At 55.4% G+C, this 20085-nt stretch overlaps 1 protein-coding gene across 2 annotated transcripts in view; it reads right to left on the bottom strand.

Moving 5' to 3' along the window:
• SPIRE2 (spire type actin nucleation factor 2) overlaps positions 1-19188 on the bottom strand; it is a 41882-nt gene extending 22694 nt beyond the window's left edge. For both annotated transcript variants that reach the window (XR_004439110.1, XM_033219442.1), the window contains exons 1-2: positions 18848-19188; positions 2641-2684 (exon numbers count right to left, since the gene is read on the bottom strand). Coding sequence is in view for 1 of the 2 variants with exons in the window: in XM_033219442.1 (XP_033075333.1) it covers positions 2641-2684; positions 18848-19091 (288 nt within the window). In the remaining variant the exon portion in view is untranslated. The remainder of the gene's footprint in view (positions 1-2640; positions 2685-18847) is intronic.
• Positions 19189-20085: the final 897 nt, after the last annotated feature.

Below are 20085 nucleotides of genomic sequence, written 5' to 3'. Positions count from 1 at the left end.
CCCATCTGTCCTGCGGAAACACTGCAAAAGGCTCTAGAACCTGTCCCGTCTGTCCTGTGGAAACGCCGCAGAAGGCCCTGGAACCTGCAGGGGCACTGGTGGGAAGCGTGAGTGTCTGTGGGAGCGGAGCCCCAGCCCGCCCTGGGAGCTCACTTGTCTCATCTCCACTGTAGATAGACAAGACACATCCTAGAATCAAGGTCAGAGGGCACCGCGGCAGCCAAGGCCTAACCAGTGACAGCAGGGCCCTGGCCAGGGCTCGGGGGGTCCCCTGGGGCAAGGGATCTCCAGAGAGGAATCTTAGGGCCCCTCCTGGGCACAGTGACAAACAGAGGGCGGGGTGTGAGGAAGCCGACTGGCAACAGCCTCTGTTAACACAAATTCCCAGCGGTTCTTTTCTGGGCCCCAGAGGGAAGGGCAAGGAAGGACAGCGTGGCAGGAAGTGCGTTTCCCACCCGCTCCGGGTGGGGCTGGCCTCAGCTCCTGCTGTCCCCGGTCATGTGGCTCCGATTCTGCCTCATGGCGCAGGACAGACAGAGGGAGGAAGCAGCAAAGCCCCCGACCCCACCCTGTGCAGAGCGGCACCCAGCCCCTCTGGGCCACTCCCTGCTTTTTCTGACCACATTGGCAAAAGGGTTAACTCCAACCCGAGCCTCTTAGCTGAAGGCTGCGTCCATAAAAGCTCTTCTGTGCCCAGGTCACTGGAAACTTTCTCTGAAAAGCAAAAAACTTGCTTTCCCGTAAGGAAAATTCTGGGCGGGCAGCCAGTCTCAGGGCCTTTCACCTCCACTCGCCCACAGCAGGTGCAGGCCTGGGGCAGCCGGTGGGCAGTACTGCCAGCCCAGGACACCTGCCCAGTAACTGAGGGGCTGTGTGGTCATTTCATGGAATCCTGGAGCGAGACGTTAAGGAGCTCCTCTGCCCTCTTTCCTGGGGATAGGGCGATCAGGTTAATGTATGCGCCTCAGAGACAGACAGTCTAGGCTGTATCTCCGCATACCAAGCTCTCTGTAAAACGTTTAAGAGGTGCCACGGCAGACCCCCTTTGGAAAGTCTTCCAGGCGGTAGGCAGCAACTGCACCTCTGTTTGGAGACTCAGGACAGCAGGGCCAGCCCTGCCTCCCAGCCCTGGAGTCCTGGACTTTGGAAAGGTAAACTGTCCCGTGTATTATGCAACAGTGAGACAAATGACGAATAACCAGACACAGCCACCCAGACGGGCCCCCACTCACGTCCCAGGAAACTGCGTATAGCACAACGCCATCTCCACAGAGCTGCCAAGCAACCCTGAGCGGGACGCTGTCTAAACATCAGCGCCCCAAGCTTCTCCACGGTGGAAGGCGTCTTACCACTGAATTGTCAAGCATTGCAGGTGGTGACATAGACTTTGGTTTTATTATTATTTTTAAACGATCAACAGCAGAACATATAGCCTCTTCTGGTCTGTGTCACACCCACCCTGGGCATACTACTGTGTTTAATAATATATAAATAGGTCTTGCGATAAAACTATATCGTTTTTTCTTTTTTTAAAAAAACAATTAATCTCACTTGGGTATGAAAAACTGTTTTAAAAAAGAAGATACTCGGAAGGCTGAGGCAGGAGAATCGCTTGAACCTGGGAGGCGGAGGTTGCAGTGAGCCAAGATCATACCACTGGACTCCTCCCTGGGCAACAAGAGTATAGGTCTTAGAAAAAACAAAAGGCCGGGTGCGGTGGCTCACGCCTATAATCCCAGCACTTTGGGAGGCCAAGGTGGGCGAATCACGAGGTCAGGAGTTTGAGACCATTCTGGCCAACATGGTGAAACCCCATTTCTACTAAAAATACAAAAATTAGCTGGGCATGGTGATGGGCGCCTGTAGTCCCAGCTACTTGGGAGGCTGAGGCAGGAGAATTGCTTGAACCCAGGAGGCGGAGGTTGCTGTGAGCCGAGATTGTGCCACAGCACTCCAGCCTGGGTGACAGAGGGAGACTGTCTCAAGAAAAAAAGAAGAGGCCAGGCACAGTGGCTCATGCCTGTAATCCCAGCACTTGGAGGCCAGTGTGGGAGGATGGCTGGAGCCCAGGAGTTTGAGACCAGTCTGGGCAACACAGTGACACTTCATCTCATTAAAAAATAAAATAAAATGAACAAAAGCAAAAAACCAAACAAAACCAAAAAGGGCAGTAGAAAGATAAAACATGAAGTTGCAGATGTGACTTCAGGGCAGGTGAGTGGGAGAGGAAGGCACTGCCATGCTGAGGTCCGAGTTTTGGTCGGGTGGGGTTTCTGGGCACTGGTCATCAGGCTGATTTTTTCCTGTTTGCACCTGAAGTCCTCACCCTGACCCTGGCTCTGTGTCTGCGAGGCCGGCCCTGTAGACATCACCTGGGGTCCTCATCTGTCCAGCTATGGAAAGAGGCAATACCACTGCCTCTTCTCCCGGCCGGAAGCACCCACAGGGGCCCTCCCCACCCTGGTGGTCTCCTCCCCATCTGCTTTCTGTGAGCAGAGTTTTATTAAGCCTGTTGGGTATTTTATCTGCACCTGCCTCGCTGAAACAACTGTGTAACTATGTATGCTTTATAATTTACATTTTAAGTTGCAGGTATGTTTTAATAAACATCAAGTAATATTTGGAATTTTTAACAAGTACCTGGGCTTCCGAGCTGGCTAGTGGCACCACCATGGTTGCGGGTTCTGTAAGAGAAGTGGGAGTTAAGGTATTTGTCAGCATCTCCAGGACCCCAATAAACATAGCTGTCCACCCACCTCCCCTCAGGAACACACGCCACATCCCGTCTCCGCCGGAAAACCAGAAAGCTCACAGCAGGCCCAGCCACTCAGTCATTTGGACACACACCTATGAGGCCCAGCTCGAGCTGGCTCTAAGCAGGACACCCAGGTATAGGGGCCAGGAGAGCAAGGCAGCCCCTGCCCACAGAAGGATGATGGTCAGCTGGTGGACAGACCCCCAACGCCCCACGCAGCAGCCCCGCTCCATGGTGACCACTCAGAGGGGAGTGAGGGCTGGAGAGCAGCCAATGGGTCCCAGTCTGTCCTGGGCAAAGCAGGAGGCTGCCCCTAGGGAAACTTGGCTGCGAGGAAGAGTGAAGGAGGAGGAGACCAGATGTCGTGGCTCACACCTATAATCCCAGCACTTTGAGAGGCTGAGGTGGGAGAACTGCTGGCAGCCAGGAGTTCAAAACCAGCCTGGACAACACAGTAAGACCCTGTGGCTACAAAACATTTTAAAATTACTTTGGGAAGGCCAGGCACGGTGGCTCACTCCTGTAATCCCAGCACTTTGGGAGGCCGAGGTGGGTAGATCACAAGGTCAGGAGATTGAGACCATCCTGTCTAACACGGTGAAACCCCGTCTCTACTAAAAATACAAAAACAGGCTGGGCACAGTGACTCATGCCTGTAATCCAAGCACTTTGGGAGTCCAAGGTGGGCGGATCATGAGGTCCCGAGATTGAGACCAGCCTGGCCAACATGGTGAAACCCCGTCTCTACTAAAAATATAAAAACTAGCTGGGCACGGTGGCAGGCGCCTGTAATCGCAGCTGCTTGGGAGGCTGAGGCAGGAGAATTGCTTGAACCCGGGAGGTGGAGGTTGCAGTGAGCCAAGATCGTGCCACTGCACTCTAGCCTGGTGACAGAGCGAGATTCCATCTCAAAAAAAAAAAAAAAAAAAAACAAGGCCGGGCGTGGTGGCTCAAGCCTGTAATCCCAGCACTTTGGGAGGCCGAGACGGGCGGATCACGAGGTCAGGAGATCGAGACCATCCTGGCTAACACGGTTAAACCCCGTCTCTACTAAAAATACAAAAAATTAGCCAGGCGTTGTGGTGGGCGCCTGTAGTCCCAGCTACTCGGAGGCTGAGGCAGGAGAATGGCGTAAACCCGGGAGGCGGAGCTTGCAGTCAGCTGAGATCCAGCCACTGCACTCCAGCCCGGGCGACAGAGCGAGACTCCGTCTCAAAAAAAAAAAACAAAAAAAAAACTCCGTCTCAAAAAAATAAAAAATAAAATAAAATAAAATAAAATAAAAGACGGCAACAAGGCAGCAGCTCCATCCACTGGGGCATGTCTTCAGGAAAGATCCCGTGGTCTGAAAGGAGACACACCACCTGCCCAGGACGGAGGTTGTGCACCCCCGCCATCGCAGCAGTCAGACGAGAAACCCCGGCTCAGAGGGAGGGAGACTTTGCAGAGCGGGTGAGTCAGCATCTGACCGAGACCCTGATTTGGGGATTTCTCAGAGAACCAAGTCTGAGTGGAAACACAGGAAATGCAGGTGGAGGCCGGAATCTCACGTATTTTGTTTATTAAACCTGGCCCTGAGGGAGGCCGGGGAGCGAACCTGCCTTTTGCAGGAGCCTACTTACAACTCCCATTTCACAGATGAGGAAACGGAGGTCCGGAGGATGAGTCTGTTTGCTCCAAGGTATCAAGGCTGATGAGTGCCAGGAGTGGGGCCAGGCCGTGGGACCCCAGGGTTTGTGCTCCCCAACCCTCCTCCCCTGGGGTTCCCAAGACGCTGCGCTGGGTGAGATGTGAAAAAAAAATCCACCCACTTCTGCAGCTTTCCTGGAACTGGGCATGCAGGTGGAACTGTGCTAGAACAAGAGCTCCAGCTGCCTGAAATTCTTTCTGGAATGAGGTAAGATATGTATATGTATGTATATATAAGCCGTGGAATTGTCTGCTCAGTGGACCTGCTAACTCTGCAAATATTTTCAAAATGCCATCAAGAACCAGGAAGATTGCCAAAGATAAAGGGAGTCTGATCCATTGAAATAATGGAAAGCAATCCGCCCCCAGCATCAGTGGAGTTAATAAAACAACCCACAGAGCAGCCCACAGTGGGGGGGATATGTCCCCAGGGCCTGGGCAGTCCGGGCCCCATGCTGGGCTTTCAGCAAGTTTGCAGCTGTGATTGGGCCGAGGCAATGGGAGGTGGAAGACACTGGACTCAAACAAAGGTGATTCCCGGAAGAGACCAGGGCCCTGGGCTACTTGTGTAGGGAAGGGCTGACTGGTGGCTGGTCGGCCCTTCAGTGCCCTTCACAGACTAAGCCCAGGTCAGGCGAGGTCCTCAGTGCATGGGAGCTTCTGGTGGAATAATTTCAATGTTTGAGCCCCTGGTTCAAATACTCCATATTAATAAAAAAATTGTACCAAAATTAAATGTTCATGACAGGGTATGGTGGCTCACGCCTGTAATCCCAGCCACTGGGGAGGCTGAGACAGGAGAATTGCTTGAACCCAGGAGGTGGAGGTTGTAGTGAGCCGAGATGGTGCCACTGCACCCCAGACTGGGTGACAGAGTAAGACTCTGTCGCAAAAAAAAAGGAAAAAAAAATATATGTTCATGAATCTAATTGTATTTAAGCTGCAAAGACTTGGGGTGTCTCTGGTTCTGAGATGAGAGATTATCTGGGGGAGACTTGGGGGCTGACAGAGGCCTTGCAGTCAGAGCCCAAGCCTAGGACTCTGCTCAGATGTTATAAAACTAGGTGTTAAAAAATTATTTACTGTGGGGCACAGTGGCTCACGTCTGTCATCCCAGAACTTTGGGAAGTCGAGGCAGGTGGATCACCTGAGGTCAGGAGTTGGAGACCAGCCTGACCAACATGGAGAAACCCCGTCTCTACTAAAAATACAAAATTAGCCAGGCATAGTGGCACATGCCTGTAATCCCAGCTACTCAGGAGGCTGAGGCAGGAGAATTGCTTGATCCCGAGAGGTGGAGGTTGCAGTGAGCCGAGATCACGCCATTGCACTCTAACCTGGGTAACAAGAGCAAAACTCAGTCTCAAAAAAAAAAAAAAAAAAAAATTTTATTTACTGTGGCCTCAATCTGCTCAGCCATCCCACAAGGGATGGTGCCATGATTCTGTTACAGATGAGGAAATCAAGGCTCAGGCAGGTTGAGAAACTTACCCAAGACCACACCCCTAATAAATGGGGCAGCAGGGCCACCAAGCACGGCCAGACCACAGCAAGCAACACAGCCAAACACTCAGATATAAGTGCATATAGAGCTACCACAACCACGTCACCAATGTGGCCACTACCACGTCACCAACATGGCCACATAGGATTATACAAACCGTCTTTTGCTTATTTAAAAAATTATTTCCAGAGGAGAGAGACGGAGGCAGTGAGGACTCCCGAGTTCTCACTGAGTCTGTTAGTGCCACGTTGAGGTGGGAGCCAGAACCAGGACACCTGGTTTCCATCTACCTCTAGGAGCTGAGAGCCTATTTCTTTCTTCCTGCAGGGAAGCACAGCCTCAGTGAGAGAAGAAAAGCCACTTGCATTTCTTTTTCCTCTTTTTTTTTTTTTTTTTTTGAGATGGAGTCTCGCTCTATCGCCGGGGCTGGAGTGCAGTGGCCGGATCTCAGCTCACTGCAAGATCCGCCTCCCGGGTTTACGCCATTCTCCTGCCTCAGCCTCCCGAGTAGCTGGGACTACAGGCGCCCGCCACCTCGCCCGGCTAGTTTTTTTTGTATTTTTTAGTAGAGACGGGGTTTCACCGTGTTAGCCAGGATGGTCTCGATCTCCTGACCTCGTGATCCGCCCGTCTCGGCCTCCCAAAGTGCTGGGATTACAGGCTTGCGCCACCGCGCCCGGCCTTTCCTCTTTTTTTTTGAGACAGAGTCTCGCTCTGTCGCCCAGGCTGGAGTGCAGTGGCGCGATCTCGACTCACTGCAAGCTCTGCCTCCTGGGTTCACGCCATTCTCTTGCCTCAGCCTCCTGAGTAGCTGGGACTACAGGTGCCCGCCACCTCACCCGGCTAATTTTTTTTTATATTTTTAGTAGAGACAGGGTTTCACTGTGTTAGCCAGGATGGTCTCGGCCTCCCAAAGTGCTGGGATTACAGGCGTGCGCCACCGCGCCCGGCCTTCCTTTTTTTGTTTTTGAAACAAGGTGTTACTCTGTCCCCAGGCTGGAGTGCAGTGACATAATCATGGCTCACTGCAGGCTTGATTTCCTGGGCTCAAGCGATCCTCCCACCTCAGCCTCCCAAAGGGCTGGGATTACAGGTGTGAGCTACTGCACCTGACTCAGGTTTCTTTTGTATAAAATAACAAAGGAGTAGAACAAAGACGCTAGGGAGTCTGAAACAATCCCGTGTGCGCTTGTGAAAGTAGACAGGTTTCATTTGGAAGAGAGATGTCTATGGGACATTTGCTGCCTGGAGATGCCCCAGCAGCTTCGAGAGGAAGGTCCTCCCACACTGCAGGCAGGTGGGTAGTGGACAGAGGTTACTGGACAGCCTCAGCCTCCATCTGCCTGGGGGCACCAGCCCAGCCCAGCAAGGGGTTTGGAGGGAATGAGGCACAAAGGAGGAGGTCGGATCCTGACCAACCTGTGGCTACTGGTGCTGGGTGTCTTGCCCCTGCGACCTCACTTCCTCACCTGCAGGACAGAGGCAACTCCTACTCAATCTCATGCATGACGTTACCTCGAATAACAAGTCAGGTGGCAGACACACAACACACAACACAGGCACGATCCTCAGTGACGAGCAGTGAGGCCACCAGGGCCCCTGGCTCGGCCCAAGGGTGACCTGCCCTTGACTCTCTTAGGCTTGGAGTCAGGACAGGGATGGCTCTAGGGGAGCCCATGCTCTCGGCATGGGAAGGGGTACAACTCCCCTTTTCACCCCACCCCCAGAGGAAGACCTCACACATCTTGAGGAGGCCACAGCACTTGGTTACACCGGCCCACCCCTACGCATGGCCCCCAGGGGGTTTAAACGCTGGCAGTGAGTGAAGCCCATTTCTGATATCTCCGGCCTCGAGGGGTTTCCTGCCTTCCCAGGTCTCAGGCTGAGTGCTCTCAGAAGCACCAGGGCCAGGGCAGACCGGGGGACACAGCACACCCACTCCTGACAGACACAGGAACTGGCAACAGTCCAAAGCAGGCACCCTGCAGCAGCTTTCCCATCACGCGTCCCCCGGCCCCCACTGCCAACACCCGTGGAAGGCACAGGCACCCAGCCACACACGCACGGCACCCCTCCTAACAGTTTAACACTTGAAACACAGACGTGTCCACTTGAGACACAGGGAGACGCCCACACGGGGACACCGGGTAGCCATGAAAGAGAAGGAGAGCCCTTTGTGAGGAGAAAACCCAAGACCCGCACTGAGAGAAACACAGCGCAGCCCCCGAGCTCGGGAGGTGACAGAGCCATCTGCCTGCTGCACAGACAAAAGACGCTCCTTGCACTGCTGGGACGCTCTCCGGTTGCACTCAGCCCCTCGATTTGGAGCATGTAGGTGTGCTAGCGTCAAGAAATCAAGGTGTGAGAGTGAGCAGGCCCGCAGCACCCACGTCAGTCTGAGAATTCAGGGTGGGGGCCTGGTGGTCCAGAGCAAACACAGACCTGCCGTCAAACAGCCTGTTGGCTTCCATGGCTCACGGTGTTCCCTGGTTCCCGCTGACGAAACAGAGACATCACCTACCATAAAAGTTATTGTAGGCCAGACGCGGTGGCTCACGCCTGTAATCCTAGCACTTTGGGAGGCCAAGGCAGGCAGATCACCAGGTCAGCAGATCGAGACCATCCTGGCCAACACGGTGAAACCCCGTCTCTACTAAAAATACAAAAATTAGCTGGGTTGGTGGCGCATGTCTATAATCCCAGCTACTCAGGAGGCTGAGGCAGGAGAATTGCTTGAACCCAGGAGGTGGAAGTTGTGGTTAACTGAGATTGCACCACTGAACTCCAGCCTGGGCAACATGGCAAGACCCCGTCTCTATTAAAAATACAAAAAAAGGCCGGGCGCAGTGGCTCACACCTGTAATCCCAGGACTTTGGGAGGCTGAGGCGGGCGGATCACGAGGTCAGGAGATCGAGACCATCCTGGCTAACATGGTGAAACCCCGTCTCTACTAAAAATACAAAAAATTAGCCGGGCGAGGTGGTGGACGCCTGTAGTCCCAGCTACTTGGGAGGCTGAGGCAGGAGAATGGCGTGAACCCAGGAGGTGGAGTTTGCAGTGAGCTGAGATTGCGCCACTGCACTCCAGCCTGGGCGATAGAGCACGACTCCGTCTCAAAAAAAAAAAAAAAATAGCTGAGCATGGTAGCGTGCACCTGTGGTCCCAGCCACTCTGGAGGCTGAGGTGGGAGGATCGCTTGACCCCTGGAGGCGGAGACTGCAGTGAGCCGAGACACTCCAGCCTGGGCGACAGAGCAAGACTTGTCTCAAAAAAAAAAAAAAAAAGGAAAACAGAAAAAGAAGCTGCTGAGAGCAGGCAAATGGAAGCCCAGAGGGAGAAACGCCCTCACGAAACCAGAGAGCTTGTGTTTGTTTAGCAGAAAGAGCATGCTATTTGGGTCCGTGGGACCCATGTGCTTCCTCTTGCGTTTCACTTCCACCAGTGCCCATCTCAGAGGTGGTGGCTGATCCCTGGGCTGAGACCGACCCACTCCTTCCTTAAACTCACACGGCCCCGACACAGGGCGTCCTCCCACTGCAAGAAGAACCCGGGATGCCAGGCATCGGTGTGTGTGGAGACCCAAGTCGGGCAGATGTGTCTCGGCCACAGAACTGCCCTCAGCAGTGCCCCACATCTCCAGCTTCTCCTGCAGGGATCCCGGCCCAGCCCCTGCCTGGTGTGTCTCGAGGTGAGCCCCAAAGGGACCCCACTGCTGGTCACAGCAGAAAGCTAGCAGCTGAGAGGTGACAGCATCAGATTCTACCTGAGAAGGTGCCCTCTCTCCTGGCTAATAAGCACCCCTCACACAGGCCTCACGATGCGGCCATGCCATTAATCCCAGTCCAAGAGGTCCAGAGAGGGTGAGGGCCACGCCATTAATCCCAGTCGAAGAGGTCCAGAACCTCGGGTGAGGAACTGGCCCAAGGCCACCCAGCGGAGTCCGACCCTGGGCTTAGCCTTGGCGCCAGGGCTGACACAGAGACCTCAACTCTTCCCCTCACCACCAACCGGGTCCCCTGAGGGTGGAGTGCCTCACCCCTGCAGCAGCAGACCAGGGAACTTGCTACAGGTGCGGATTTTCTGGCTGATCTGGGAAGGTCAGATTCAGATGTTCCGGGGCAGGACTGGGATCTGGATTTCACAGGCCCGATAAGGGAGCCTTGAGTCCCGCCCGAGGGAGAAGACCTGCAATTCCAGAACCCACACGATGGGCCGGGCACGGGCAGCTTTGGAAACACAGATTCCTGGGGCCTGCAAAGACCTACAGGGCTGGAATCTGGGGTGTGGGAAATTTTTTTTTTTTTTTTAGCTGGAGTTTCACTCTTGTTACCCAGGCTGAAGTGCAATGGCGCGATCTCGGCTCACCACAACCTCCACCTCCCGGGTTCAAGCGATTCTCCTGCCTCAGCCTCCTGAGTAGCTGAGATTACAGGCATGCACCACCACGCCCGGTTAATTCTGTATTTTTTTTTTTTTTTTTAAGTAGAGACGGGGTTTCTCCATGTTGGTCAGGCTGGTCTCAAACTCCCAACCTCAGGTGATCTGCCTGCCTCGGCTTCCCAAAGTGCTAGGATGACAGGCATGAGGCACCGTGCCTGGCCAGGGGAATTTATTTTTTTGTTGAGACGGAGTTTCGCTCTGTCACCCAGGCTGGAGTGCAGTGGTATGATCTTGGCTCACTGCAAGCTCTGCCTCCTGGGTTCACGCCATTCCCCTGCCTCAGCCTCCTGAGTAGCTGGGACTATAGGTGGCTGCCACCACGGCCAGCTAATTTTCTGTATCTTTCAGTAGCGACAGGGTTTCACCGTGTTAGCCAGGATGGTCTCGAACTCCTGACCTCATGATCCGCCCGCCTCGGCCTCCCAAAGTGCTGGGATGACAGGCGTGAGCCACCGTGCCCAGCCCGGGGATATTTTTTTTTTTTTTTTTTTTGAGACGGAGTCTCGCTCTGTCGCCCAGGCTGGAGTGCTGTGGCCGGATCTCGGCTCACTGCAAGCTCCGCCTCCCGGGTTCACGCCATTCTCCTGACTCAGCCTCCCGAGCAGCTGGGACTACAGGCGCCCACCACCTCGCCCGGCTAGTTTTTTGTATTTTTTAGTAGAGACGGGGTTTCACCGTGTTAGCCAGGATGGTCTCGATCTCCTGACCTCGTGATCCACCCGACTCGGCCTCCCAAAGTGCTGGGATTACAGGCTTGAGCCACCGCGCCCGGCCCAGCCCGGGGATATTTTTAACAGCTCTCCAGGTGTGGCGAGGCTTTCACAGAAGAGGTCAAGGTGGTGCTGGGTGAATGTACACTCCGGATTCTTGCATTTCACTGTATGTAAGTTTCACCTCAAAAGAAACAACTATAAACAAATGTTGGTGTCCGCTTAATCCCACATGGGCTGAAGTATTTAGAGGAACTGTCCTCCTGTCCACAACTTCCCTGAAATGCATTAAAATGAGATGGAAGGGAGGATGGAGAGAGACACAAGGAAACACCTAGAGACACTGGAGGAGGAATCTGGAAGTGGGTAGTGGGCATTCCCTGAGATTCTCAACCCCCAGCCTGCCGCGATCGGCAGAATCACAGCCCTAGAGCTGTCTGTGTTCTAACCTCAGAACCTGTGAGCATGTACTGAGAGGAGCTGAAGGTGACAGGTGAGGGTCCAGGTGCTGCCCCCTGACAAGGTACATCATCCTGGGTTCCTGACCTCTTAAACTGTAAGAGAATAACCGATGTTTGTTTTGTTTTTGTTTTGGAAATGGAGTCTCACTGTGTCGCCCAGGCTGGAGTGCAGGGGCGCAACCTCGACTCACTACAACCTCTGCCTCCCAGGTTCAAGTGATTCTCCTGCCTCAGCCTCCTAAATAGCTGGGACTACAGGTGCCCACCACCAAGCTCAGCAAATTTTTGTACTTTTAGTAGAGACGGGGTTTCACTATGTTGGCCAGGCTGGTCTCGAACTCCTGACCTCATGTGATCCACCTGCCTCAGCCTCCCAAAGTGCTGGGATTACATGTGTGAGCCAGCACGCCTGGCCCATACACTCCTTTTAAACTATTCCCACGTACTCCTCCTGCTCCTCAGTCCCAGAGAGACACACGTGCTGGAATAACGGGGTCTTTGGAATGAGGAGGAGAGAGAAGCCAGGCAAGGCTGGGCCCTTCCTCCAGGTGTCCTGGACTTCCTCGGGCACGAGCTGATTTGCCTAATTACCAGGCGTGTTGCCGGCCCGCCTTCCTCCTAAATGGGGCCTCCACCTTATCCGGAGTCCCAATGCCCTCTGAGGAGTTAGAGTGAATGATCAGGGCCAAAACCTTCTGTCTTCCTGTGCTGAGACCCACTGGTATGTTTGCTTAAATGGGCCGCATCCCAGGACCAGACCAACCAGTCCCTACAGGCTGTGGCAGCCGGCTCTCACTAGCACTCCAATACCCCTGTTGCTGAATTAGAAAAACCTAGCAGATTCTTTCCTATCTGGGGCAGAGAAACTATTCTCTGTGGACATCAGGCTGGTGGTGACTCGGTGGAGGAGGGCCTGGAAGATGGCAGTGAGGACAGGGCCACGTCCCCACCTTTAACCGAATCTCAACAGTAGCACAGGGATCCCAAGCCTTTGCCTAAAAGCACAAAGCAGAACTTGCAACAACTGCCCAAGCCAGGGCTCAGCGAACAGTCACTGGGCTATGCTCATTGGGGTCGTCTACGACGGCCAGCCGCGAGCCCAGGCAGCTTCACAGACGTCTCCATAAAGAAAACATGATTGCTGCAGGACTGCCTTCCTGTGAGGTAATCCTTGCTCAGAGGTGAGACTAAATCAGGAATGCCATCTACAAACAAACCCCGGCTCACACAGAGACACACCCAGCTCAGGCCCACACCCACACACAGCAGCCGGCCTCCTTCCCGCTTTCCACATGGAGGGGCTCCGCGATGGAAGTCATTTTACATCACCAAGAAACGCGCCGGGAGGAGGGCCCAGCCCCCACCAGGTGCACTTTGCAGAACCCCTCCCTAAGAATCCAGTCAGGATTCGCAGCCTGGACCCACAGATGCTGCTCCCCGCGGCGGGTCTGGCGGGAGCGCAGAGATGCAGGGTCCCTTGCTGCCACCCTCACTGGCCAGTGCGCCTGGAGCTGGGCGCGCCCCAGGGCTGTACAGACGCTACCACCACCGCTGCGGCTCATCCCTCCCATTTCACAGAGAAGGAAACTGAGGTACAAAAGCAAACCTTCTCAAGCCCAGCAGGCCACAGGGGCCTGAGCTGAGCCCCTGATACCACCTGGGTGGTTGATTTCCCTCTGTGGACTTCAGTTTTCTCATTCATAAAATGGGAATCAAAACAGTGCCTTTGGTCGAGCACGGTGGCTCACGCCTGTAATCCCAGCACTTTCAGAGGCCAAGGCAGGCAGATTACCTGAGGTCAGAAGTTTGAGACCAGCCTGGCCAACATGGTGAAACCTCATCTCTATTAAAAATACAAAAGTTAGCCGGGCGTGGTGGCGGGTGTCTGTAATCCCAGCTACTCGGGAGGCTAAGGCAGGAGAATCGCTTGAACCCGGGGAGGTGGAGGTTGCAGTGAGCTGAGATCGCACCACTGTACTCCAGCCTGGGCGACAGAGTGAAACTCCGTCTCAGACAAAAAAAAAAAAAATTAGCTGGGTTTAGTGGCGGGTACCTGTAATCCCAGCTACTTGGGAGGCTGAGGCAGGAGAATCGCTTGAACTCAGGAGGCTGAGGTTGCAGTGAGCCGAGATCGTGCCATTACACTCCAGCCTGGGCAACAAGAGCGAAACTCCATCTCAGAAAACAACAACAACAACAACAACAACAAACAGCGTCCTTTGTCAAAGGAGCAAACAAGAGAACGGAAGGGCACTGCTCAACCCGACCCTTCGTTCCCTCCTGTCAGGGGTACCTGGCCTCATCTCCACACCATGTCTTGACTGAGTGCCCCTCCCAGAGTGCAAGAGAAGCAGAGCCTGAACTCCAAGGGTGCCCGGGGACCGAAAGGGCAGGTGACGCTGGCCGTGATGCCCCTCAGCTCTGGTGAGGAGTCAGGAAGCTGCTGACAGAAACCACCTGGTTTGAGGAACACATTCCAACCAGAAGTGTCCTGGCTTCCAGGGGGAGAGTCAGGAGGAGGAAAATGTTATCTCCTCTGGAAGCAGAATTTCATCTTTCCCATCAGTTCTTGCTTTTCTCCAGCACAACTGCAGACACCATCTCCAGAAAACAACGAAACACTCACATGCACACGTTTGCAGAGTGCAGACAGTCCTGGCCACTGAGGAGGCCCAGCCAGCCCAGATCCAGTGGCAGAACGGGCACGCTGGCTGCGGGCTGGAGGCCACGGTGTTCCTCGGCAAAGGTGGACTCCAGCACAGACACACAAAGGGGCTTCCGTGGGTGAGAAGGATGCCCTTTCACACAGGCAGTAACCATGGGGTGCTTCCTGGGCCCAGAGCCCCTCTCTCGCCTCACCTGGGCATGCACTGCCATCACTCTGCCTTGAGAAGGAATGGGGACAAGAAGCTGGGGCCTGCTCATCAGTGCAGCGCAGGGAGAGGGAACCAGCGGAAGAAAGAGCTTCGCATCTGCAGAGCTTCAGACCCGGACACGGTGCCCAGTGCTGCCTGGATTACTATGGGTGTTTCTGTGTGGAACACAGGCTGTGAGATGAATGGGTTGGGAAGGCTCAGGCATCTGGGAGTGTGGCGGGGCTGCGAAACAGCAGAACCCCAGAGCCAGCGCCCGAGGGGTGCCTTAGGGGCAGATGGCCTAAGAGCTGGGAACAAGGGGGAGGGGCAGGAGGAAGGGTAGGGGATACCTGGAGGACCAGCAACGTGGGGCACCCTAGCGTAAAGAGTGGGGCCTGCCTGTGAAAAAGTTTAGCATTCAGGCCGGGCATGGTGGCTCACACCTGTAATCCCAGCACTTTGGGAGGCCGAGGCGGGCGGATCACGAGGTCAGGAGATCGAGACCATCCTGGCTAACACGGTGAAACCCCGTCTCTACCAAAAATACAAAAAATTAGCTGGGCGTGGTGGTGGGCGCCTGTAGTCCCAGCTACTCGGGAGGCTGAGGCAGGAGAATGGCGTGAACCCGGGACACGGTGCTTGCACTGAGCCAAGATCGTACCACTGCACTCCAGCCTGGGCGAAAGAGCAATACTCTATCTCAAAAAAAAAAAAAAGAAAAGAAAAGAAAAAGAAAAAAAGAAAAAGTTTAGCGTCCAAAGTTGACAAGAAAAAACATTCAAAAAATAGGGTCAAGGCGGCCGGGCGCGGTGGCTCAAGCCTGTAATCCCAGCACTTTGGGAGGCCGAGACGGGCGGATCACGAGGTCAGGAGATCGAGACCATCCTGGCTAACACGGTGAAACCCCGTCTCTACTAAAAATACAAAAACTAGCTGGGCGAGGTGGCGGGCGCCTGTAGTCCCAGCTACTCGGGAGGCTGAGGCAGGAGAATGGCGTAAATCCAGGAGGCGGAGCTTGCAGTGAGCTGAGATCTGGCCACGGCACTCCAGTCTGGGCGACAGAGCGAGACTCTGCCTCAAAAAAAAAAAAAAAGAAAGAAAAATAGGGTCACGTGTAAAGCAGCCAGGCAGGGTGAAGAGGGCAGGTGACAGAAGGAAGGGCCGTCTCACCCACTTCGCCACACATAGACCACACAGACCCTCATCAGCACCATGTCTGAGATGTATTTGAGAAGCCAGCCAGCTGGGCATGGTGGCTCACACCTGTAATCCCAGCACTTTGGGATTAACTGAGGTCAGGAGCTCAAGACCAGCCTGGCCAACATGATGAAACCCCATCTCTACTAAAAATACAAAAATGAGCCAGGCACAGTGGCTGGTACCTGTAACCCCAGCTACTCGGGAAGCTGAGGCACGAGAATCACTTGAATCTGGGAGGCAGAGGTTGCCATGAACAGAGATCGCGCCACTGCACTCCAGCCTGGGCCACAGAGGGAGAGTCAGTCTCAAAAAAAAAGAGAAATTGGCTTTGCCTCAGTGAACAGCTCCCCACACAGCAGTGATGCCTGACAGAGTTTCCTGCCTCAATTTGTTCGAAGTAACTCTCCATCATGAGGTTTTAATAATGGCCTGTCAAAGGCTGGGTATAGTGGCTCAGGCCTGTAATCCCAGCACTTTGGGAGGCCAAGGCGGGCAGATCACGAGGTCAGGAGATCGAGACCATCCTGGCTAACACCATGAAACCCATTCTCTACTAAAAATACAAAAAAATTAGCTGGGCATGGTGGTGGGCACCTGTAGTCCCAGCTTCTCGGGAGGCTGAGGCAGGACAATGGCGTGAACCCGGGAGGCAGAGGTTGCAGTGAGCCGAGATGGCGCTACTGCACTCCAGCCTGAGCTACAGAGCCAGACTCTGTCTCAAAAAACTAAATAAATAAATAAATAAATAAAAAAGCCTCTTAAATTACCTTCACATGGTAACATGTTTTCCGTTCCCCCACTTAAACAAAAAGCTTCCAAGCAGCTATAAAATCTTCAGAGTAAAGATTAGGAAGTCTCTTCTAGTCATTGTTTTTCTAATCTTAGCTTAAAAACGAGAAGTATTACTACTTGTGTGCTACGATATTATTATTCATCCTCCTAAATATGGTTTAGTTTGTTGTTTTTTTTTTCAAAGTTGTTTTACACACCTACTACCCATCTTCAGTTTGTGTGAGAGGGTGGGTACTGAAGGCCCAATGTCACAGGTTGAGAAATTCAACTGGCGTAAAAAACTGAAACTAAAATGACAACAAGTGAGATGTGGATGTTTTCCTGTTGGTGTTTACAGGGAGAAATAAATACGCATCTTTTAATGTATTTACGTATCACTTAAGTCCCAGAGAAAGGCTGGGTTGGCCACCTTTGAGGAGACAGCTGGCCTGACGTCTCAGCTGACTCAGAAGCACCACAAAGATGGCAGAGAAACTTCAGGGTAATAGATTTTTCTTTTTTTTTCTTTTTTTTTTTTTGAGACGGAGTCTCGCTCTGTCGCCTGGGCTGGAGTGCAGTGGCAGGATCTCAGCTCACTGCAAGCTCCGCCTCCCGGGTTTACGCCATTCTCCTGCCTCAGCCTCCCGAGTAGCTGGGACTACAGGTGCCCGCCACCTCGCCCGGCTAGTTTTTTTTTTTTTTGTATTTTTAGTAGAGACGAGGTTTCACCGTGTTAGCCAGGATGGTCTTGATCTCCTGACCTCGTGATCCACCCGTCTCGGCCTCTCAATGTGCTGGGATTACAGGCTTGAGCCACCGCACCCAGCCAGATTTTTCTTAAACCTTAAAGAGACAGCAAGTCATAAACTTCATTCACCTTTATGAGACAGGGTTATCAACAGAAACCAAAGATAGTATCAAATAAAAAATGAACTGGACCACAGGCGGGTACCGCCCCCTAAGCTCAACACGGTGCCCTGCCTGAACTTTGAACCCCAGCCAGGAACTGCTGCCAGGGCTGTGATGACCAGGAAGGGGCCACACCACCCAGGGGATGGAGGTGGAGAGAATCAGATCACTGCTCTGAGGACGCCTTGTACAGCACCAACAGCAAGCAGGTGGCTGGGCTCCCGCACAGCTCAGAGACAAACGAGGAGCCCTGGATTCTAACCACTTACCACTGTGTGCCTCGGTGTCCCCATCTTGACAATCAGAGGGTCAGACCAACCAGGCTGCCTACAGCCCCCTCCTGCTCTGCACTCATCTCCAGGGATGGGGTGAAGTTCAGGCACCCTCTCACTGAGGCTCTGTGAGCATGCAGCCTCCTGGGCCCCGTGCACCTGCCGGCTCAGACCACCCTCTGGGCGACAGTGGGCACAGCCCTGAGGGGCGCCACACTGAATCAGAAGGCTGCCACTGTCTGAGTGCCCGCGCAAGCCTGTGCCTTGGGTTTCTCCAGAGGGAGGAACACTGTCAGGGCCTGCTCTTGCTGTCACCTGTGTGGGATACTGCAAATGGCAGGAGTGTGGAGGCACTGGGGGGGCTCCAGGATGAGCAGGACCTGGTAAAGGAACACGGAAGGGCCCTTGGGTGGCGCACAGCGGCCCCCACCCCATGTGGCTCTGTCGGTGGCTTCTGTTTGCCCTTGCCTGGGCCCTTCCTGGTCCTCCACAGAGGCCTCCTCATGCAAACCCACAGCTCTCAGGCCTGGGGAGTCCGGCAAACACACAGCCTGCCTCTACCCCACAGCAGGGTACCAGCATTTGGGGTGATGCCCCATGCTCCAAGCCAGGACTCCAGCTCTTCAGGGAAGAAATCACTTTTAGTTTTTTTTGTAAAGGGTAAATAATCGCTTCAGCTCACCATTCTCACTAACTTCAAGTATCTTTCTAGGGCTTAATTGTTGGTTCTGGTTGATGGTTAAGAACAGAAACACCAAGCAGGCTGTCTCCCCAACTTTACACACCCCTCCCTCTCCCAATTAAACCCAGGGATTTAGTGTCAGTTCAGACACCAAGAGAGACACAGGCCCCCACCTCCCACCCAGGAGAAAGTGCCCCAAGGGGACGCTTCTGTCTCCTTTCCTGTTGAAGGCAGGGGAGGAGTCGCCCCAGCAAAGGCCCAGCTCCGTGCTCCCTGAGCCACCGGCCCAAGTCCCTCTCCCGGAGGAAGCCAGGCCACCGGGGAGCAGCCCGCCCCGCCCTGGGAGAGGCGTCAGATGTGGGGTCCAGGAGGGGAAGGTCCAGGGCCGGGGAGGCAGAGGAAGGAGGGTGAGAAGGAGGGAGGAAAGAGGGAGGGAAGCAGGGAGGGAGAGGGGAGGGAGGGAGCTCCGGGTCCCGCGGGGGGGGTCTCCCGCTCCAGAAACGGTGGCAGCTCCTCCGCCGGGACAACCACCCCCACGAGGGCGGGACGGACGCCCCAGACCGCGGTCCCCGCCGCCTGGCCTCGCCCCCGGCCTCACCCGCGGCCTCGGGCTCCCGCGCCCCGACCGAGCCGTCCCCGCGCAGCAGGAGGTCCCCGGTATCCCGCAGGCGCCGGCCCGGCGAGCCCCGCAGCCCGCGGCAGCCCTGGAAGCACACGGCCCACGCCTGCTCCTCGTTGAGCGGCTGCTCGTAGGCCTTCAGCACCTCCTCCAGGGACAGCTCCCAGGGCTCCGGCCGCCCAGCGCCCGCCGCGTCGCCGCCGCAGCTGCCCGCCCGGGCCATGGCGGGGCCGTCATCGCCTCCCGCGCGCCGGGCCCGCGTCCATGCAGCCGCGCCTTCCGCCGCGCAGGGTCAGCCCGGCCGCCCCGCCCCGCGCGAGCGCCTCAGGTGGGGGGCGGGGCGGCGCCGGGGGCGGGGCGCGGAGGGCGCGGGGGAGGGGCCCGCAGGGGCGTGGAGGGGGAGGGCCGTGGGGGAGGGTGATGCGTGGAGGGGGAGGAGCGTGGAGCGGAGGGGGTGGGGCTCGGAGAGGGACAGACCCGGGGGGCGGGACGCGGGCAGGTGCGGAGGGGCTGGGGGCTCGGGGCTGGGGACGCAGGGGCGCGGGGCCGAGGCCGGGTCCTGGGCAGGACCGGGGCTAGGGGTGGGGGGCGCAGACATGGGCCGGCGCCCGCGCGCTCGGACACACGGTGACACCCCCGGCGCTCCCCGACAGACCCAGACGGCCAGTGCCCACGCAAGCCCCGGCCGGCGTCCAGACGGGGACACTGCGGTGACCGCGGGGGCCTGGGAGGTTTGCCGCTGGGAACGCGGGAGGGAGCCGGGAGGAACTGAGCAGACAAAGCCCGCAGTGGCCTCCCCGAGCCCCGGGCAAGGTGACCTCCAGGGATTGTCGCAGGGTGGCTGGGGTGAGGGCGACTCCCCCCGCATCGGGCCTTCAGGTATGAAGCCCTTAATAAATGCCTCTGCCTAGCAGGGAATGTGCCTGCAGTGACGTCTCCAGGGTGTCCGTGAAAAATAAACACGCACGGTTGGCCAGGGATGGCGCGCATCCCATCTGGGGCGTGTTTGTGTCTTCAGGCCGGGTCACTCCCGAAGACTGGGTGTTCGCCTGAGGGACGCAAGCCCAGTTGGGGCTTATCCCGAGGCCTCTTCAGCCATAGCTGTGCCAGATCTGAATAACTGAGCAAGAAAATGCAGTTGGGGCACAAACGTTCCCAAGCCTGGGTACTGCCAGTGCCACCGGGGCATGATATGCAGATTCCTGGGCTGCCAGTGC

The sequence above is a fragment of the Trachypithecus francoisi genome, unplaced genomic scaffold (genome assembly GCF_009764315.1).
Source record: "Trachypithecus francoisi isolate TF-2019V2 unplaced genomic scaffold, Tfra_2.0 Lachesis_group10, whole genome shotgun sequence".
Classification (NCBI taxonomy): domain Eukaryota; kingdom Metazoa; phylum Chordata; class Mammalia; order Primates; family Cercopithecidae; genus Trachypithecus; species Trachypithecus francoisi.
The sequence above is the reverse complement of the archived record's forward strand: the minus strand, read 5'-3'. Positions and strand labels throughout refer to the sequence as shown.